Source organism: Typopeltis vanoorti, chromosome 11 (genome assembly GCF_054136105.1).
Source record: "Typopeltis vanoorti isolate ZY-2024b chromosome 11, IOZ_Tvanoo_1.0, whole genome shotgun sequence".
Taxonomy (NCBI): Eukaryota; Metazoa; Arthropoda; class Arachnida; order Uropygi; family Thelyphonidae; genus Typopeltis; species Typopeltis vanoorti.
Genome location: NC_143559.1, coordinates 121,312,221 through 121,334,858, shown reverse-complemented (window position 1 = coordinate 121,334,858; position 22,638 = coordinate 121,312,221). Strand labels below are relative to the sequence as shown.

Genomic DNA, 22,638 nt, shown 5'->3' with positions numbered 1-22,638 from the left:
ATTTCCTCTTATGAAGACCTCGTAGAACCTTTTTTAGATAACAGTATAGTTATCCAAGATGCCAGGTTAGTTTCAGAAGAGCAGATGATGGTTGCCTACTCTCCTATTGAAGGCACTGAGCCTGAAAATAGGAAAGGGAATGCTGTCATCTCCTCATTTGTAGCTGCCTACGGTAGGATAAAGTTATACGAGGTCATGGAACCTTTGCAAAGACGGCTTTTATACACAGATACCGATCCTGCCATTTTCAGTGAAAAACCGGGCGATTACTCACTGTCTACTGGTCACCTTGGGGAGCTAGGCGACGAACTCGACGGTGACTTTGTAGTTGAGTTTGTTACCACAGGTCCCAAATCTTATTCCTACAGAACTCAGGGGGGGGGGTAAGATTGTGACCAAATGCAAAGGCATTACTTTAAATTCTCGCACTGCCACTGATATTAATCTGGAATCTATGATAGCAGCCGTAAGGGGGGGAGCCACAAAACATCCAAATTCATGTACCATTTTCTGTCCATGCATCTGTCAACTCAAAATGACCTCTGTAACAAAAAGATTGGATACACTTTTGTGAAGCGCATAGTGTCAACAGACACATGCACTTTTCCCTATGGGTATTTTAAAGGATAATTCCTTACACTCACATACCCCATAAGCAAAAGATGACATCTATGGGACAGAAAACTAAACAACATTGTACTTTTAGGTAAAAATCCATGATTTGCAGTGTCGCCCTTCTCTTGTGCAGCTTTCACATCACTGTTATTGTTACTATTATCGTGTTACCACAATAGCTTTTTTTTCCCCTTAGAATTTAAAAAGAAAAAAATTCGCCTTGATATGATTACATGGTGACTGTAAAAAAAAAATCTCGATGGGGAGAATTTTTTGATATTAAAACAAGTATCTATCTGTTTTTACATGATCTCTGATTATATAAAAACAATCACAGTCTTATTATGTTATCATTTTCAATATGTTCATACATCCATTTACATGCATTATTTCCAGAGCTTAACAATCAGGAAAAACAACATTCGTGTTGTCTCTCATAGAACATTGTAATCAACTAATCAAACCACCACCAGAGCGAATCGTTTACTGTTACAGTGAAAATCGGGATAAATTTACAAAAATTACCAACATAGAATTCGTAAATGGTTTGAAGTTACCTGAATTTGATTCAAATGTGAGAAATTTACTCATAATCGATGATTTGGTTCACCAGGCTAAGGACAGCACGGAAATAGCTGATGTTTTCATAAAAGGTTCACATCACCGTAACCTCAGTGTCATTCTACTGACACAAAATTTATTCTGTAAAGGAACACATTTTTGGACAATTACTCTCAATAGTCATTATGTTATTGCTTTTAAAAATCCCCGAGACTCTTTGCAGTTTTCTCATTTAGCTTCCCAAGTATTTCCAGGACAAACGAACGTGTTAGTTCAGATTTATAAAGATGCAACACGGGAACCCCACTCATATTTAGTTTTAGACTTTAGACAGGAAACACCTGATATTTTACGCTTAAGGTCACGGATTTTGCCAAGAGAAGAACCCAATACAGTATTTATCCCTGAATGGCTGATAGACTGAAACGCTATGAATATCTCATCAAGTATTTATCTCATTCCTCTCCCAAACAAGCAAATGATGCTTTAAAACACTGCATTAAAACACTTCCAGCCAAATCACCACACTCTATGAAATCTGCAAAAATGTTTTATCTGGAAATATTCCACTAAAACATAACCAGAAGTCACGCCTACGAAGGGGAAAAAAATATAAGAGCACTAAGTAACAAATCGCTTCCCTTCATTACTAGAAGAAAACTGGTTTTACAGCACGGGGGAGCACTGTTCCCATTCTTAGGCAGTATCATTGTTCCTTTATTGAGTTCATTTATTAGGAAATGAATCATGTGTTTAATAAAAAGTTTACACTCCTCCAATCACCTGAGGAGCGTGAAATGTACGCACTAGATGATGAAATGAGTGCCATTTTAAAAATAAGAAATAAACATGCAGATGAAAAAGTAAAAGCATATTTAAATGTTCTGCAAAAGTATTTAGGTTTGAAAAACCAATTGGCTCACACAGAAGGAGAGCAACAGGAACAGGCTCGACGTACAGGTACCCCTTCCAATACATCTCCGATCACATGCTGACCGGCTTTTAAGGCTTGACGACCGACGAATTGAGCTGCAGGTTTTAAAAGTGGACTTAGAAAGGAGAAGGCACTTCTGAAAATGCTACCTAATCCGTACCTACGCTGTATTGGGGACCCCGTAGACATTTGAGTCCCACCTGTCTGCATTGTGTAATATCTGAGATAATCAGTCATCCTTCACTTGTCGGAACTGTAATTTAACTATTGTCTTGCCGCCACGAAAGTGGAACAACTCGCCGCTGTCAGAACGAATTTCAATGCTAATTGACTGACATGTTTGTTTTCGTAACGGATAATAATCAGGTTGAGCAAAAACGAAGGAACACTTGGTGCTGCACTGAACAACTCGTAACAATGGTGCACATGTATCACCAACTATCTGTTCTTGGATTAAATCAGAATAAACAAAATATGCGGCTACACCCCTCTTTATATCAACTGGATATTTCCCTGTGATTGTACCTTTCAGTTTAACACCAATCTGATTAAAACCTAGAAGACCCAAACCCGAGGCCTCCTTGGGAAACAAAAGGTTGTAATCTTTTGAGACTGTCAGAGAAATAGTGTTATTTGGATTCTTTTTTCCAGTAATCACAGAACTCACATCAAACATTGCTTGAAGAAGTTCAGAGGGTGAATTGTAACTGCCATGGGGAATCTTGTACACTTTGTAAAATCCTTCTTTAGACTTCTCGAAAACTTTATTTCCTGCGATGTTGTTGTTCTCGATATTGTTGACTTCTCCTCCTCCAACTGCACGTATCATATGAAACTCATCGTAACCGGAATCTATGTTATTAAATTCTCCCGGAAGATGAATTTCGGCAAGAGCAACTTCCCATTTACCTTTAAGTCTGATCTCGTGTGGTAATTCCACTTGAAATTTTGTTTGCGTGTTTGTAGGAAACATTTTCATACTGGCGTTACTGGGAAGGGTTAAGTAAAACATCTTCTACGAACCCAAGAATTATACGATGAGGGATAACCGAGCCTCTTAACAAAACAGTGAAGATTTTCTTTCTGTTTGCGTTGTTCGATTAGATACACGTCTTCCGGAAGTTCATTGGGTATAACAGCATTTTGCAGTTGAGGTTCATAGAAGGTTCCCTCCACTATCTCTCCGTCCCGACCGCGAACGCTATATACTACAGGGTTTCTATTAATAACCTGAGCAATAGTGAACAATTCTCGTGTCCAGTTACCCCAATACCGTTTTCTAAATTTGTGGGTATCATCACTTAAAACCACACTATCACCTACTTGAAATTTTGGTTTGGTAGTCTCCTCATAGGTTCCGTACAAATATTTCCAAACACGATCTTCGTTGTGAAGGTTAACTTCCGAAGGAGCCATACCGATAGTGCGGTATGGTGTGAGGTTATAAGTATGTACAACGGTCGGCAAAACTTTCGTATAACTTTTACTTTTAGTATAAGTTATACGAACCATAGAAATGAATATTATGGTCCTTAAACAATGCACGAACTTTCTTGTTGCAAAACTCTTTTCCTTGATCAGTGTTTATGTAACATGGCGCTTCCTCTTTAAAAATAGACTCGTAAGCATTAACAACAGCGTCTGCTGATTTCTTCTTCAGTGTTCGAACCCACGCAAATCGGGAAAAACAATCAATGCATACAAGAAGGAAACACACACCCCCATTCTCTTTTGCATGGGATGACATATCTGCCAAATCACATTGAAAGTGTGTAAAAGTGTCGGGACTTTGATTTGATTGCGTTTAAACTTTCTTCTAATGGGTTTATGTCTCACATAAGTAGGCTGTGATGTAACCAACTTTTCACAGTTTCATGTGGCAAATTTGTATGTTTCTGTAAAGCTTTGATACTTCCAAAACTAACTACTGTATTAGGATTATAGTAATCTGCTAACTTTTCCATCACTATCAATGATTTTTTTCTTTGCAGGTAAAAATCAAGAACCATCGCAAAAGTGGCAGATACTTGCTTTTATAGCAGTGCTGCTAATATTAGTGTCCGTGGAAATGGCCACACTCATCTGGGAAGCAGTATCAAAATCAGGCAATCACACGTGCCTCATCAAAGAAATGTCACGACAAGAAAAACACCACAGGTATTGGTGATATCTGTAAATTCCTATTTCTGCATATTACATTGTAAATAGTATCTGTGAAATAAAATGTGTAAACTTAAATGAACAAACTGTTTCGTTGATGTGTTATGCATATTTAAGTAAGATCACTTTTGAAATCACAGTGAATTCAAACACAATTTATTTATTTATTGATATTTATGATCTTAAATTTAGACAAATCAAAATATTCGGATGAATTATGAATAAAATATGAATTCGAATATGAATATAGAATAAAATATGGATCAGATATGAAAAAAAGTGTATGTTTGAGTGACACCAGCATATAATTAAATTATTCAGAAAAGCCTAATCACTGCCGCCACTAGACTCTACTATACTCTAAGAATTCCCATAGTCTTTTAACAGGAAAGAAATACCCCAAACTGTATTGGAAAATTAGTACAGCCATCTATAGACAACCAAAGACAAAACATAACGACAATGACGGATGTGTGTGTCACCCTGGGAAAATGCCAAGATATCTTATCTCAAAAACATCGCCCACAATTCCATAGCCAAACGAAAACACCACGTGATATCACAGAGAGACATATGTTCCGCAGAAATTTCCAAACACATAACGTCACGATTGATAGGAGTTCAGCCGTAAGTTGAGCCGAACAGAATGAGAAGAATTTTGCCACTATAATCGTTGTCTGGTAGGTCTACAGATGTGCCCGAGATTCAAGCAGGAAACTGTTTTAAACCATTCTCATATAATATCGGTGGTAATCCAGCCATTTTTATTCCACACAGTATGGTACGCAGTACTTTAACCTTAACCTTTCAAGGCCCTGACACATTTACTTTTTCCTATCGCCAGGTTTACATCTACGCGTGTCTGCTGGTTTTTTGAGTACCCTAAGATAGTAACTCTATCGTCCTATTGTCTTAATCCTGTTGACATCAACAACAGTTGATGTTGTTAATGTCCTTCGTAGTGTCATCATCGATGTCATGCCACTTCCTTACACACTTACTCGGGATTGGGGGATCTCGTCGGTTCCAAGTTCAGTAAATTCACTCCCACGCTCTTTAACTCACATACAGAAATTCCATGACCCTTTTAAATCTTGGACACTGATATTCGTGTTCTAATTTAAGTTCTTTATGAAATAAGTTATCCTATTAAATTAATATGCTGTCTGACAGGTCCATCCCATCACTCTGGCATTGTCGAAAGTATTTCATCCTTTCATCTAGAATCTTTATAATATTCATTTGTCTTTTGGTAATCATTGTCTGCAAAGAATTTCAAATGTTTGTCCATTTTTTATATCATAAACAGTTTCTACACCGACGCATCACTGTCCAGTTGTTTCGACACTTCTGCTTGATATCGATATGGATTTGTGCTTACGCTTGAAACTCCATGAACTGGACCTTACTTAGAAGCCATGAATAAATGTAAGCAAAGTAAAATAAGCTAAGAATTTCAGAAAATCGAAACACCACCACCAATTGCAGATGTAAATAATTAAGCCAGTGTACAACAAGCGTTTAGGCAGGTGATCGCACAACTTCAAGCGCACCCGTATTTTTGGTTCCGACTAACGACAATTTAGTCTGGGGAAAGGATTTCCTTTTTTGGATATACAATATAAAGGAGGCAAACGATACATGAGTTGTAGAGAGGATTTGTGTTTTGGAAAAAGGGTGAACATTACAGCTCAGTTTCACTCTTAGGTATCTTTCAGTTGAAGTGTATCGTCGTCGGCGATCCAGAACACGATACCATTTGGGTTCCACTCCTCTATGAATTTCGCGACAATTTTTGTTTCTTTGTAGTAATCATATTCTAGGAAAAGCCTGCTTTGTACGTTCCACATGAGGGTTTCTTCCGATTAAGAAATGGATGGCTGCTGGTTATTTCTTGTGTGCTTAAGGTAGAAGCTGTAGATGACGGCTTTGGCGTAGATGAAGAGGAAATTATATATTCTCTGTCTGTTCTCTTCTGTATTGACTAGATTCCAATAGTCTTCTTGGCCCTGTGCGTAGTTGCAGGTGCTAGAGGCAGTATTCAGGACATGGGTGATCGTCGCTTTGTTTACGGGTCAGGTTAGACTTGAAATTCGCAGAAAACACACAAATCCGTTTCCCTAAATTTTTTTTAATAACAATCTTATGTACAGGATTTATTTGTTTGGGTTTTCTGCAGTCAGGCAAAGATATTACATGTCCATTCTTTGCAGAGGTATATTACATAGGAATAACAGTTGTTATAAGATGAATTACACTTTTCATGCCATTAACAGACATGATACTGTAACTTATAAGAAAATAACAGTTGCTATAAGACAATATTGCATATTTACATGAAAGTAACAGATGATCCCTTTCTTTGGGAGGGGGGGAGGGGGAGGGGTATGATGTCACTTCTATGTTGGGAAGTGGACCATGATGCAGTCATCGTCTTGCTCAGCCAGAAGTTGATTCCGTGGATTCCAGTCTTGATGCAAAAGGTCTAAGGGGTTGTTCTGCCTGTGGTGATGATCATGTAGGATCCGACTTCTCGCCTTTTGTTTGAAGGCTGCAAGGAGATGGTTAGTCGCCTCTTTCTGTGAAACTATTCTGCTGTCTGGCCTTGTGTGTCGAAGATAGATGCTGCATATTACCATCTTCGCACTGATGAAGAGGTAGTTGCTGATCGAATGGTTATTTGACCACACACACACACACACACACACACACACACACACACACACACACACACACACACACACACACACACACACACACACACACACACACACACACACACACACACACACACACACACACACACACACACACACACACACCGGCCACTGAGTTACAAACTTATTTTACGCGTAGGCATACGACAGTGAATATACAAGAACAGTCTTCGTTAAATACCTCGGTTAATTGCTACACAGAGAAGGTTCTGTTTGTCCAAACAAGCCTTCTCAGACGATCTCGTCTAAGAAGGAATGATCTCATTCCTGATAGACTGTCTTAGGCCCACAGTTACGCCCATTAGACAAGAATGTGAGTTATTTTTCCACTGGTTAAGCATCCGGGATATCGCACTTCTTGAGAAACCAGTCAGCTCTGCTGTTTTTAAAATCTGCCTCCAGACAGACGGGCACTCACAATAATCACTCTACTAACTGGGAAAAATCTTTTGTTTTCCACATTGTGATCAACACTATTGACGATTACTGGCCAGCAGCTTTCTTAAATTATTACTATTATTATTATTCGTTCCGGGATAAAGGGTTAGGGACCGACCTCGATAAGAATGGACTGATAACATCAAAAAATGGACAAATTCCTCCCTTTCTGAACTGACATCAAGAACAAGAGATCGAGATGATTGGAGGAGGCTAACAAAGAATATCACTTACCAGCCATGATTGACTCAACGGTCCATTTAGGACTACGGAAGAGAAAGAAAAGATTATTATTATTATTATGCACCCTCTGTCCAAAAAGAAACCGAACGTTTCGAAAATAGAAGAAGCTGGTGGCGCCACCTGTTGTATCTTTTTGTTGTCGAAAGCTGCAAGCTTCCTTAGTGTTCTATCAACTGTTTATGCCATTTGTTTCATTAGAAGCCGAATTATGGTGCCAAGAGTGACAGGGTGTTTTGACGAAGGGTCGGAAAATGAGTTTCAAACAGAGAGCTGCGATTGACTTTTGTGTTAAATTTGGTAAAAGTTTTACCGAAACGCATCAAATGCTTCAAGAAGCATACGGTGATGAATGCTTATCCTGCACTCAAGTTTACGAGTGGTTTAAGCGATTTCAAAGTGGTCGTTTGACGCTTGAGGACGAACGGAAAGCCGGGCCGTCCAAAAACTGGACTGAGCGAAGTTAACATCCGAAAAGTGCGTGATTTCATCAAAGAAAACGAGAAATCGTCGGTGAGATTGATTGAAGATGAATTGGGGATTCCAAACTCAACTGTGTCCAACATTTTGTCCCCCACAAGTTGACCGACCACCAGAAAATGTATCGAATTGAACACTGCAAGGACCTCATTAAAACTAAGGACTCAAACATCCTTGAAACGATCGTTACTGCTGAAGAAAAGTGGTGTTTGGAGTATGAGCCCGAAACAGAGTGCTGAGTGGAGACCCCCTAGAAGAAGGGGGATCCGAAAAAAAGTCGCTTGTAGAAGTGAAAAGTAAAGACAATGGTGATTTGTTTCTACGATTCCAAGGGCATTATCCACAAAGAATTCGTTCCGCCTAGCCAAACCGTCAATGTGAGTTTTATCTCGAAGTTTTGAAGCGACTGATATCGAGAATTCGTCGCGTACGGCATGAACATCGTGACGACCGACCGTTCGTCAAAACGCATGTCACTCTTGAAACTATCTCGGCTTCTAATGAAACAAATATCATAAACAATTGACACAACACTAGTGAAGCTTGCCGCTTTCGACAACAAAAAGATACAACAGGTGGCGCCAATAGTTTCTGCTATTTTCGAAAAGTTCGGTTTCTTTTTGGACAGAGGGTGTACAAACATCTCCTGGAGTCAAGAGTGATGTTTACGTACATCTGCATAAAAACTTCTAATTCAGTGGTCGGTATGTGTATACTATAGAGCAGTGATCGCCAAAGGGATCGATAGAACATTGTTAAGGGGTCGATTCGGGCTCAGGGGTCGATTGGGGGTCGATAGAAAAATATAAGACATCAATCTACGGGTAATATTTAATTCGGTTAACTTGGATTACCTCCATCCTGAATGACAACGCAATTAAGAGTGAATCGGGGGAACAGTGACATGAATAGGACCTGTAAGATGGAGCAAGGTCACGAAAATAGTTACGGAGGACAATCAAGTACGCCAAAATGACGTATTTACCAATAAACGGATGTAGGTGGTTCCCACCCGGCCGGCGCGAGATTGCAACACGTGCGCGGTTGCTTATTTACTTATACTTACGCGTATTCGATCCCAGTCTCATTTTTGCGCATCGACATACAAGTGAGCGTTAATGTTCTAAAATTCATCAACATACATATTATAATTCAATCGTTATTCATTCACAAACTAAACTTCTCTATGTTGAAGAGTTGAGAAGGGCTGGTAGTTTTGTACATCCTCTAGAAATACGTCAGTAGGTATATTATTTAGACTTATTACTTTTGCTTACTGACTTCAATTTTAATTATTTTGTTACAACTCCAGTAACCACAATGGCAGCTTCAGATTCTAAAAAGAAATGCAGACAATATTCGTCCGAATATTTGAAACTTGGGTTGATTGCTTCATTAAGAAACGAAACGAGGCCTAGGTGTCTTCTTTGTGAAAATACGTTTAGTGACGATGGAATGAAACCAGCAAAAATGAAAGATCATCTTCAAAGACTCCATCCCAATAAGAAAGATAAAGATCTCGAAAGAACTGAAAGAGAAATACACACATCGACCAACTATAAAATCATTTATGAAAGCACCTGTCGAAGCTGACAATAAACGAGGATTAACAGCCTCCTACAATATTCCTTCTAATATAGACTTTTGCAGAGGACATGGTTATACCCGCAATCAAAGAAGTAATTGAAACCATAATGAAAAAAGATTCTGGACCTGTTTTAAAATGCTTACCATTGAGTGCGAATCCCGTGAAAAGACGTATTGGGGCAATGGCTGAAGATGTACAAAAAACGGTGGTATCAGAACTCAAAATTAGTAAGTTCTCCATCGAACTTGATGAATCTACATTCGATCGTTCTTCTATTCTTATGGCTTATGTGAGATATTATAGTAAAACCAAACATCAAATTATTGACGAATTTTTATTTGCAAAATACTTGAAATTGATGGAACGGGGTTAACAATTTTTCAGCGATTGGAGGAATACTTAAAGAAGTACGATATTCCTACTGCTGTTATATTTACTGATATAACAGCAGTAGCCACAGATGGCGCACCTGCAATGGTGGGCCGTTATCGAGGTTTCGCTGCCTTTCTGAAAGAAAATGTTCCAAGTGTACGTATTTTCACTGTGTGTTACACCGAAACCATTTGGTGGCAAAAACTCTCAGTGACGAACTGCAGGATACTCTAAGAGTGTGGATTAAATCTGTTAATCGAAGTAGAGCTCATCCTCTTAAACCGCGATTGTTTGCCAAACTTTGTGAAAAAAAAGGATGACGTATGAAATCAATTACTCTTGCATGCTGAAGTAAGATGGGTGCCTAGAGGTGCACGTTTACAAAGATTTCTTGAGTTGAGTTTCTTACAGCTGTTAATTTGTTTTTGAGTGATGAACGGAAGAGAAATAAGAATCATGTTTTCTACTTGACGGACTTGTTTTCAAAATTTAACGACTTACAGACCCGTCTACACAAGGTAAAGACGATTATTTAAGCTCGGACGATTCTTTTAGGCTTCCAAGCTAAATTAGCCTTATTTAAATCGTCGTTGTTACGAAAAGATTTTCAGTACTTTTCGAATCTACGGCAATTGGAAGTAAAAGATGAAGACTTAGAAATATACACAAAACATCTTCCTAATTTGAGCGAGGATTTTAAATTGCGCTTCGCAGATTTTGTTTGAAAACATGCACATTCCAGATTGGGTTATCACGCCACTTTCTGCAGTTATTGAAAACATCGAATGTAACTTACAGAATGAACTTATTGAATTGTCAGTTGAGCTTGAAGCTAAGACTCCTTTTAAAAATAGGACTTTACGTTACTTTTGGACGAATATAAATGTGTAGAAAAAAAAATATCCAAAACTTTCTGAAATGGTATTCCCCTTTTTGATCGCATTTCCAAGCTCGTACATGGTTGAAGCTGGTTTCAGCCATGTTAATTCCATTTTAACAAAACAAAGAAATAAGCTAGATATTGAATTCCGTGGTGATTTAAGGCTGAAACTTACTAATTTTGAACCCAACATCGCTAATCTTGTCAAGAGTCACGAAGCACACCCTTCACATTGACAAAGTCAGAAAATTGTATACTAAGTTAATAAAAGTCTTATTTTCATATACAGGATGTCCCAAAATTCACGCAAGATTTAAATTTAGCGCCATTTGTGCGGTAACGTGTTGCCAACGAGGAAAAAAAAAAGACAGCGTGACAGCTGACGGTTCAGGGTTATTAAAAATGACCACACACAGCGAAGAGAGTTCGTTGAATGGTTTACGGAACAACAACAAGTGGATGCTTATTTTTCGAACAAAATCATCTTCAGCGATGAGGCTCATTTTCATCTTGACGGCTTCGTTAATCGACAAAATTGTCGCATTTGGGGTTCAGAAAATCCACGAGTGATTGTTGAGAAACAAATGCATCCACAACGTGTCACTGTTTGGTGCGGATTTTGGGCTGGAGGCATCATCGGTCCATTCTTCTTCGAAAATGCGGCTAGTAAGGCAATAACAGTTAATGGTGCTCGCTATCGCGACATGATAATCCAGTTTTGTGTGCCTAAATTGCAAGATATGGATATGGACGACATGTAGTTTCAACAAGACGGTGCCACATGTCATACAGCCCGAGAAACAATTCAATTACTGCATGAGTCATTTCCTGGTCGTGTAATTTCCCGTTTTGGTGATCACAATTGGCCGCCCAGATCATGTGACTTAACGCCGTTGGACTTTTTTCTTTGGAGTTTTTTGAAGTCTAAGGTTAATGTTAACAAGCCCACGACCACTCACGCCTTGAAGGACGAAATTGAGCGCTGTATCAACGAAATTCAGCCACATTTATGCAAAACGGTCATGGAAAATTTCGTCAAAAGAGTGCGTATGTGCCAGCAAAGCTGTTGGAAGCCATTTACCCGATATGCTATTCCATGCATAACCCTATACTGTATACTTTATGAATCAATAAGAAATTACAATTTTTAATTAAAAACCTGTGTTTTATATCAAAATTACTTCTTGCGTGAATTTTGGGACACCCTATATATAAAGAAGATTGTATTATTGTTATTTTGTTATCTAAATTAAATTTTATATTTTATATATTATTTATCCCTCCTATCAAACATGTAATGTTAAGATGGACGTATCCCTTTGAAGTTAAGCCAATATAATAATATATGTTATATTATACATACAATAAACACTGTAAATTTAAAATAAACAATCTAAAAACTCACGTAAGCGTCTTTTTTGCTTGTCCTATTATAATTACGTCATAGTAAAATAGAGGGGGTCGATAAAAAGTCGAGAAACTCTTGAAGGGGTCGACGGTCAAAGAAGTTTGGCGACCCCTGCTATAGAGTATGTAAATTGCGTGTGTTCTCTTAGCTAGTTTGTCTATTTCGTAAGAAGAAAATCCTACCACTGTTGGTAGGAATCCGTCTAACTCAATTTCAATGGAAAAGCTCTGATAATTAATTATGCAAAAAGCATTCCAAGGAGCCAAATGTAGCACACAACGAGCAGGGATGGTAACAAAAGAATTTCTTTGCATAAAAAATCATTAAGGCAGGAACGAGAAGTCTGGTTCTTCCTCGGTATCAGTGGCACACAATACGGAACTCAAGGAAAATAGTAATTTACAGAAGCAAAGACCGTAGTTGAATAAACCAACAGACACACATATGAATATCCGCATGTTTCCAGTTGTAGGAACGTACAGATACATTAGTTCTAGATTGGGATGAGAATCAGTCACTTCCGGCCATCATTACTTCCTCCCACAGCTCGGTCAAGGCTTGGCTGTCAAATCTACACTGGTACAACGAACGAGCTCTACGAATCCACAGCATCATTTCTCTGTCCAGCAGTTCACCTTCAGAAAATGATTGGGGATCAAGAATCTCACATTGGATGTGACTGTGATTTCATTTGGAAAAAAAAGCCAATTCTTGAATTAGTGTTACAAAGATTTGGTTTTTATAATTTACGTAAAGTAATCCTCATTTGAGAATTCCATTGAGGATAAATTCTTCAGACTTAAGGCGCACGCACGCACGCACGCACGCACACACACACACACACACACACACACACACACACACACACACACACACACACACACACACACACACACACACACACACACACACACACACACACACACACACACACACACACACACACACACACACACACACATTTTTTTCACGCCATCTACAAGCAAGACTCTGTCTGGAGTTGCATTGTGTCCAAAAAAAGATTCGGATCTTATTTTCTACAAAAATTTCTGCTATGAACTATTTCTAACTCGGATGTAAAGTGTGTGAAATTCCCTTTTAAATGATGCTCTTCAAAAACGTTATCATTGATCACAACTCCCACTACAACTGGATTCTTAAGACCGTTCACACCGACGGGTGCAAACTGTCACAACCGATTGGAAGTATTTGGTCGAGGGAATGCGCCTTGCAAATGTTTACATCGCCAATTGAACAAGATTGTTTATTGATCTCAATGGGCTCATTGAGATCATCACGTTTAAGAGGTTGTGAGAAGAACGTTGGAGTTATATCCGGCATATCATTGTGCCAACCTGGGAAGCCAATTAAAGACATTTTGGAAATTGAAACGAGTACGTGAAGAGCGAGACCTACTCTATATCTGGAAGCTTTGGACCTGGGCTATTGTAGAGCAACCTGGTTCCATGACTCAATTCAGGTGCATCGGACAGTTCATACGTCAGCAGATTGCACATCATTAAACCAAATATGTCCAACATTTGATTGTTGGACATATTCGATTGGCCTCGAAGAATTGGAAATTTTTCTTTGCTCCCACGTCAATCCAACATCATTATTCTCCTGGTGTATGAACAAACATGTCTTAAATGTAAATGGTGTTAACAGAAAACCAGAGCAAACATTTCAGATTTAAAGGGATTCCAAAGAGATTATATTTTTAAAAAAATCAATCGGCTAGCATTCGTCATCGTATCTTAAGTGATGAAATATTTAACCTAGTTCGCATTCTAAACACGCAGGAGAACTATTGGTGAAGTAATGACATCATCAGAGACGTCTCATTCTGAATATTAAACTGTTGTGGAGAGTGAATGTCCCAGTAGAAGAGTTTTCTACATTTAAGAAAAATCTATGATAATTATTTGAAGTATTCAACGCTATCTACATACGCCCGTGTTCAAAATGATCCATTTCAACACTTCGGCTTCTCCGGATCGATGTGCACCGAGAATTACTGATGGCAAACTTTCGGTGAATGGGATCACACAAAACTAGTTTGAAAGGCTGAGCGGGGTTTGTTTTCACATTCCAAAAGCGGTCTCCACTTTCCTTCGAAGGTATGGAGAGGCTTTCGAAGATCGAAGGCTTTAAAACGATCAGAATATGACAGTAAAAGATACTCTGTTTCCGATTTTCTTCTCAACCCAATCAGAAGACTCGATCTTTGCCATCGACAAATTGAAAGTTCAAAGAAAAAAAACGCTTTGGAAAACAGTGCATAAAATGGAAAGATGTGCATTATTCAGCTGTTTCTTCTCTACATCATTTCTTTTGTACTGAAGCAGAGGATATAGTAAAGGTGTCTTCATCAAGAGATGGGGTTGTCTTATCATCAATGTACAGTATGGTTAACCATTAATCAAAAGCTTGCTTACAGTTGTTTAATTCTACTATTTTGTTCTTTGTCTTTGCAAAATGAACGGAAGACAAGAAAGAGAGGTAGTTTCAGTAAAGTATGAAATGAAAGAAGAGTAAAGCCGGCTTGATGGCAACGTTCATTCGTTAGCAGACAATGGGACAATTATAAGGGGAGCCCGTGAAGAGTTGAAGCAGTTATAGCTTACTAAACCCATTTGCAGGACAATTCTCACTTCATGAGATGTGTTTGCGGGGGGGGGGAACTGCCTTTCATCTTGCATGAACAGATGTTATTCCGACTCCATCTATCTATACTTTCCTTTAGTCATGCTTTTTTGCACCTACTATTGTCCAACTAAGAAAGAATTTTCTTACAAACTCCTTATATCTGTTTTTTTTTGTGTACATTCCTTGCTGATGCTCCTAATTGCAGGATAACGTTTTCTCCCACTAAGCTTACAAGATTCCAGACTAATAGATTCCTTGCTTTGATTTCCTCCCTGGTTTTGTAGTTTGGAATCGCATTAAACCCTTTCGTTTGAATGACGCATTTGGAGCGTTTATCTTCTCGATGTGCATAGCAGAAGTTACCATTAAGTACTGGATGGGTGGGTGGGGGGGGAGGATATGCGAGGATGCTGACATTTAGCAATTCATATCGAAATGATACGCTTGAAATTTAGTGGTATTTTTAAAGATTTCGTCACTATACTTTTCATTTCGTTTCACTTGTGCTGGGAATAAGTGCTGTCCGAGTAGTTCTCACTGTAGCTTTATGAAAAGAGTTTTCTTACAAAATTTCTTACAAACGTTGTATCGCGAGGTCTTTATCAGCTCATAAGGATGCCCATGTGGACAGCCAACCTTTCAAAATGTAGAAATGAATCGAAGTGGAAGGTTTTATGTCTGAGGCCGAGTAGTCTGATCGCATTTGTAGAGTTAATTGCCATTTCTGGTGAAAAGCGACTACAGACACATCAAATGCTATCCCAGATAAGGGGAAAATTTTCAATGTCCTCTGGAGGATGTTGCATCAGCACTGGGTATCCAACAGAGTCAAGTATACCTTTAAAATGAGGGATGTTTGCGCATTGAGTTGCAAAATCTCATGGCTTGAAACAGAAAATACAGGAAAGAAGAGAATTCTGAAACGCATCCCTATTAAAACAATAAATTGTGGGAAGCTCGATGCATAGGCTGCATCTTACTTTTGTAGAGAGGTACTGAGGCCAAATCAAGTCCATGGATACAATAGGCTAGTGAGACAACTGCTTCCGCAGAAGTTAAAGGAGGTAACCAATGATCAATAAGCGGTAGAACAATAGGAAGAAAGAAATTACTGTGAAAATAGAGGGCGAAAAGGTAGAAGATGATATATTTCATCTTCTCTTTAACGTCCACAAAAGGTATCAATGATAACATTTGTGGACGTTAAAGAGGCTGTACACGAAGTTAGGAATAGCAAAATGCTAGTGATACTTCCTATAGGCCAAAGATGGTTTGCAAAGCGGTTCTCTGTGCTGCGCTATTAGCAGAAAAAGACGACAGATGTGCAAAATGCCGTCCCAGTAGTAGCATCACTTCATATTTTTCGTATGCAACACTTTGAACCAACTTTTTAAACCAAATTCTCATTGAAATCTCAAATTTTAATTTTGTTTTCTACTTCTTGTTTGGTTTTCCGAAGTATGGCATTGAATTTTAAAAAGCTCTGTTTCTAGTAACATATAATTAATTTATGTGAAAATTGTACTTATCTATGACTTTTTTTTTAACATTTGTAAACGAATTTTATAATATTTATTCATTTTTTCTGTGTTTCACCAGTGGAGCAACTCCGCGAAATTTGATTTACTTTTTAAACAAACAAATGCCCTTATAAGGACTGGCTTAAAGGGGCGAAGCAAGGATGCTTTTCATCTTCCCCGTTATCTGGAGAGGACAATGTAGGGATAAGGTGTTATTGAGCTATTAAAGCTCTGATCATGGCAGGAGGGTAACAGCAATAGCCGGGCCGCAGTTAGAACTTCATTGGCTACAGCATTGCCATCCATTACCCTCCAAGGGTATTATATATATTTTGTGAGTTCAACGTATCTCATCATTGGCCTGTGGAATAAGATAGGCTGAGATTCAGCAGATAGTAGAGGAGGAAATAAATATATAGTGCATTGGATTGAATGAATCTCCCTCTTCCAATCATCCCAAACAAATGTCCTTATAAGGACTGGCTTAAAGGGGAGAAGCAAGAATGCTTTTCATCTTCCCCGTTATCTATATCTATATCTGTAGAGGACAGTGTAGGGATAAGGTGTTATTGAGCTATTAAAGCTCTGATCATGGCAGGAGGGTAACAGCAATAGCCGAGCCTCAGTTAGAACTTCATTAGCTACAGCATTGCCATCCATTACCCTCCAAGGGTGTTGGATTGAATGAATCAATCACTCAATCTTTACCACCCCCCAAACAAATGCATTTCTGAATGTTCCTTTTGATTTTTATTTGTTATTATTATAAATAGGTGTGGGAACAATAAAAAGGATTTATTTAGATTTTAAAAAGTAATAAATATCTTATAAATAAATAAAATTTACTTTTAATTTTTAATCATAGTTTTATATAAATTATTCAAACTTTTTGGGAAAAAAAAGGTAAACAGAAAATAGTTGGTTTCGATAGACTGTGAATTCCATTCTATTATGTACAATATTATGTTGAAACTAAGATTCATAACATTACTTAATTCATGCACAGAGCAGTATGAATTAAGACGCATACAACTACTTGCCTGTAAGGTTACCATGAGACTTTCTGCTGCATCTTTTGAGAGGGAGCCACAATCTTGGAAAATGACCTTTAACGTTTTATGCACATCCTCTGCCATACTAACATCTCCACATACATAAAAATGTCCCCGTTCTCTGATTAGCTGGTGATAGATAGATGGCGCCACGTCTCTGATCATATGTTGTACATAACACTGTGATCAAAGAAAATAGTAACTTTAGTCATCAGAGGAGATAAAAAAAAAAAAAAGAAAAAAGAAATTTATATATTATGAAGTTTAAAATGCATTATAATACAAATTATTAATTAGCTTAATGTTATAATAAATTAAATTATTTATGATAAGAAGTAAAAATATAATCTTAATACATTGAATATAATAAAAAAATAGATATAAAAGCAATGAATTAATGCAGTCCTTATTTGGCATTATATTTAATTAATAAATACCACAATTTATTAATAATTTCAAAAATTAATAACACATTAGCAGATACTAATAATGCATAATTTATCGTACTAAATTTCACATCATTGTTAATACTACATATTATTAGCATCGAATAAAATGCAGCTGTATAATATATTATATTGTCTAAATGTATTTTTAAAGTTCATTTTAAAAGAAAATCCTTGATGCAAGAAATTCCATTTTTGATTTACTTAAAAAAAATAGTTAAAATAGCAAGTACGATTATGCTAGCGACATCTAGCTGCAATAACTCTAGTTACCTTTGGTTTATTTGTCACGCGAGAGTAAGCTTTGTAGATTTCTGTCAACACTCCTTGCTCTTTCATCAACTGCGTCTCTTCCCTGTATAGTTCTAAACTCTGGCGTCGACAGCCCACAAACAGAATCATTTTCCCAAAATTTTGCTCTTCTGAAAAAATTCGTTACTGTTAATAACAAAAGTGGAATTTTAATTTACTTAAGTAATACCAATAGTATATATTTTTATTTCATTTAATATTTTAAAAAAAATAAATATTTATAAAAATACATTTTAAATGAATACTAACATAAATTGCCACTAGATGGCAGCATAGTAACATTCGCTAAGATATCTCCATTATTATATTATTATTCAGTTTCATTATTTCGAACTGTTTCTACTAAAGAGGGAGTTATTGGATTATAATTTATAATTAAGAAATTTTCATAGAAAATTGAAAATTTATCGTTAACATTATTGTAAAATGATCATTTCTAAAGACACAATTACTGTATAGTTGTGTACGTGGTGCCATCTGCTGAATAATGCTAGTACTATTATTTTATTTGTGTTTGGAGAACGTAGAATTCAGACACGTTTGCAGGACATACCATCTGATGTCGCTCTTTGCATGTCTATATACCTCTGCTGCCAAAAGCTCCTGAAGGGGGCGATACCTGTTCCAGGTCCCACCATTATCAGAGGAACTTTTTTATTATCCGATAGCCTGAAGTTGGGAGCGCTGCAAAGTTAATTGCGACTATTAAAGACCATAAAATGGAATCCTAATATACAATTTTATTTTTTAATTGCTTTTATAACCATCATAAATTAGATTAAAAAAAGTTAGCAATATTCTTTTTGATTAACAGATTGATAATTAACAAACCTTCTAACAAAACACGTTACTTCGCTACCTTCTAGAATTGAAGACAAATAATTGGAACAGACTCCATAATGCAGTGGTCCAGCGCCATCTATCGGAATAAGATAAAAAAAAACGAAAATTACAAAAAAATTTTAAATGAAACTGAAACACAGTTTTTAATGTAATAGAAAGAACACTTCTGCAACAGTTGCGGGAAATTATTATTTTTAATTGGAATTTATTTTCAGTTAAACAAAACTTATATCATCTACTTGACCATCGTACATTTTTGCCATCTGTGCTCCAAATTGAAAATGTTATCCTTGCAGAAATCCTAATTTGTTTTTGAAACTAAGATGTCAGTATCCGTTTTCAAGGAATAACTGGAAAAGTGTGTTTCTTAAAGCTGATCTTTCAATTTCACAAAGTTCAACAAAAAATTCACAGGGTTTTCGATAAGACAAATAAGATTCCCCCCTCTTTTTTTTTTTTTTTGAAATATCTGATCCACAAACGAAAAGTCCCCAGACATAACCGTTTTGTATAGAGACTTGACATCTTTTAAAAAGTTCAAAGATCGAATTTCTCCTTTGGTTTTAATACTAATTCCATGAGAAGTTGTTTAAATGCCAGCACATTATGATGAGCAAAAACTGAGGAGAGAACAGAAACTTATAAATATTGGATTCGTATTTAATTGTCTCTGTACGTGTTTTAACAGATTTAGAAGAAATTGTCGAATGACTGATGTCAATTCTGATGACTGTTTCGATATTTGTAGAAAATACAAACAATAGTAACTGCACTCTGTGTTAAAGGTGGTGAAGAGGTTGAATATTTAAAGCGTTCTTCGTATTTTTTAGAGAATTGAAGTGAGCACCCGTAGCTCAGTTGATATAGACGAAGCCCCTTTGACCGGAAAGACCTGGGTTCGATTTCCGCCAGTGACGTGAGGAACCTTTATCTGGTCGACGAAAGGCGAGTTAGCCGGTCTCGTACAGAGTAAGGGCTTTCTACACCCAGAAACTCGGATTTTTCGTCCTCGGCGCCCTGAACACATACATCTACAGACATACGACACACCGGGAGGCATAGGGCCACCTTATCCTCGAGTACGGTTACAAGAATACATACCTCGACAACGTAATAGGTAGAAGAGGAGAGGATTAAGAAAGTGATGACAGAAGAAGATGAAGAAGAGAAATGAAGTGATGACGATGTGATAATATTTTAATGGCCGACGTTTATCTTTCTTTTTTTTTGGGGGGGGGGCGGGAAAATGAAGGTTTTTTTTTCATGATTAAGTAAATGACAGATGAGTATAACTTGTACAAGCAATGTAATGTGGACATTATAACATAGGGAACCCAAAAGCTGTGCACAGTTTGGTGGATAACATCTGATAACAACAGATTTGTTGGTGCCTTTATCACAAGAAGCATGAAGTCTGCTATTAATATAGTGGGAGATGATTTGTCTTGGTGGGGTGTGTGTGTGTGGAAGAGTTGAAGTGGTAGAAGTGCAAAAGATATACTCTCGGAGATGGTCCAGAAAGCTTGACTGTCATTTGAGGAGAAGATAAGCTTTATGTATTTCGCTCTCTACGTGCTTTGTTTTGAACTGTTGATACTTCTAGCAAATGTTGCTAGCTACGATGTAGACAAAGTTTGGAGTTTATAATTTGAACAACTTGAGATTAACTGAACTTTAGCACACTTTTTGAAGACTAAGACCTTGGATAATGTTTGTAGAATTCGAAGATGAAAGCTTCCGTTCTATCAAGGGCTAATTTGTTTACTTGGTTGGAGCAGTTTCTGAATCAGAAGAATGGTAATAGTTATCAAGGAAAGACAGTAAATTCACAAAGGTCATTCCACCTTTTATCATTGTATTGCCAAGCATACGAAACAGAAAGTGGGTGAGCGAAGGACTTTCCATATAAAAGAAATGGGGACGAGTTTGAAGGAGAAAGAGTATCTGTCTATGTTTATTAGGAAAGTTAATTAAGAACAGATTCAGGGTGTTGGGGGGGATGACGAGGATTATCAGGTATGATGGTGGATAGATGAACAATTCCAGTTAGATCATTAGCAATTGGATATAATTCAGTGCCTCCTCCAGCTTCATTAGTGTGGGAATGGGGAAATCCAGTTCTAGTTATGAGAATTGAATTTTCCCATAGCAGACGAGTATGGGATTATTTAGCTGAAGTAAAATGCTTTAAGGATTTCAAAACCATATTTGGATTCAGTACACCACATTCGATTTGTGCACGCAGGTGAGCATGATATAATTTACACATTCCTCAGATGTTCAAGAAATTTATCCAGTGGCACCTTTGTTTGGTCAGGAATTTCAAGAACAGCAAGATATTCAAAATTTCCCCCAATTTTTGCTTTATCTCATCATCACAGCTTCACAAACATTCCTGTAAAAAGAAAATACAACTGATTAATTTTTTGAAATATATTACCAATATTAAAAACTATATTTACTCGTAAAAATTCGATGTCATCCGATATAAAAGTGTGTGTGAGAAAATTTTTCGAAGGCACTTCCTATGTATATGTGAAAGATACGAAACTGAGGTATTATCAAACATGTGCGATTTTAAATTGCAAGTTGTATCGCATGGTTAGAAAGTAAATTATACTTGACAATAAATTATATTCTTCTTTTAATCTTTGTTCAAATGTAAGCAAACAAAAGTTTGCACTTGATGTGAACTTCAAGTGAACTTCGTTATAATTAAATTGCTATAGTATCCATCTTTTATAGGAAATACAAGGAAAAATACGTGCGCAAACCGGTTTCAAGTGTAGCAGTTATTTTTTTAATTCCTGTGATAACTTTTAACTCCAGTCAAGAAATTCGTCAATATCTTTCAATGCTTGTTCTTTCTTACAGAATTTGGAACCTGAATATTATGCCGAATATCATAGGAGACCTTTGGCTTATTATCCCAGAATTTGGATACAATGTTTCATTTTTTCGAGAGTTTTTCTTAAAAGTGGTGGATTTTATTGGTCTGGGTTTCGGAATGAACAAACTGCCTTTATGTTTGGGATGAAAAACAAAAAAACGATTTTCTGATCTTGCTTGAGGAAATTTGTTTTTCTACTACTTTTGATGTTTGAAATGCTGAAAAGAAGAGAATTGTTTTCCATTCTTCATCCACAAAATTGGATTTTAAATTCGAATGAAATTGGTGACTTTCATTCATATATTTTGGTCGTGAAAAATTGTCTTTTACAGATTATACTTCTTTAATATTTTTTAAATCAAAGATTGTGTCTTTGCTTGTTTCTCTAAGTCAATATTTCTTCTGCTTTTGCTAAAAAAACCTCTTCACCGTTTATCGTAGAAAGAGTTCGTAGTGAATTTGTCTGAGTATGCATCCACTCACCAGGAAAGGCTTGTCAAGCATTCCTGTACTTCTGAGACAACATTCCTAAT

At 37.1% G+C, this 22,638-nt stretch overlaps 1 protein-coding gene across 3 annotated transcripts in view; it reads right to left on the bottom strand.

Annotated features, from left to right (window-relative positions):
* Nucleotides 1-22,638, bottom strand: part of Nos (Nitric oxide synthase) — a 271,860-nt gene that overhangs the window by 8,352 nt on the left and 240,870 nt on the right. For all 3 annotated transcript variants that reach the window (XM_090400097.1, XM_090400099.1, XM_090400100.1), the window contains 4 exons: nt 19,204-19,291; nt 18,926-19,056; nt 18,334-18,482; nt 17,603-17,794 (listed from right to left, as the gene is read on the bottom strand). In XM_090400097.1, coding sequence (XP_090256223.1) covers nt 17,603-17,794; nt 18,334-18,482; nt 18,926-19,056; nt 19,204-19,291 — 560 coding nt within the window. The remainder of the gene's footprint in view (nt 1-17,602; nt 17,795-18,333; nt 18,483-18,925; nt 19,057-19,203; nt 19,292-22,638) is intronic.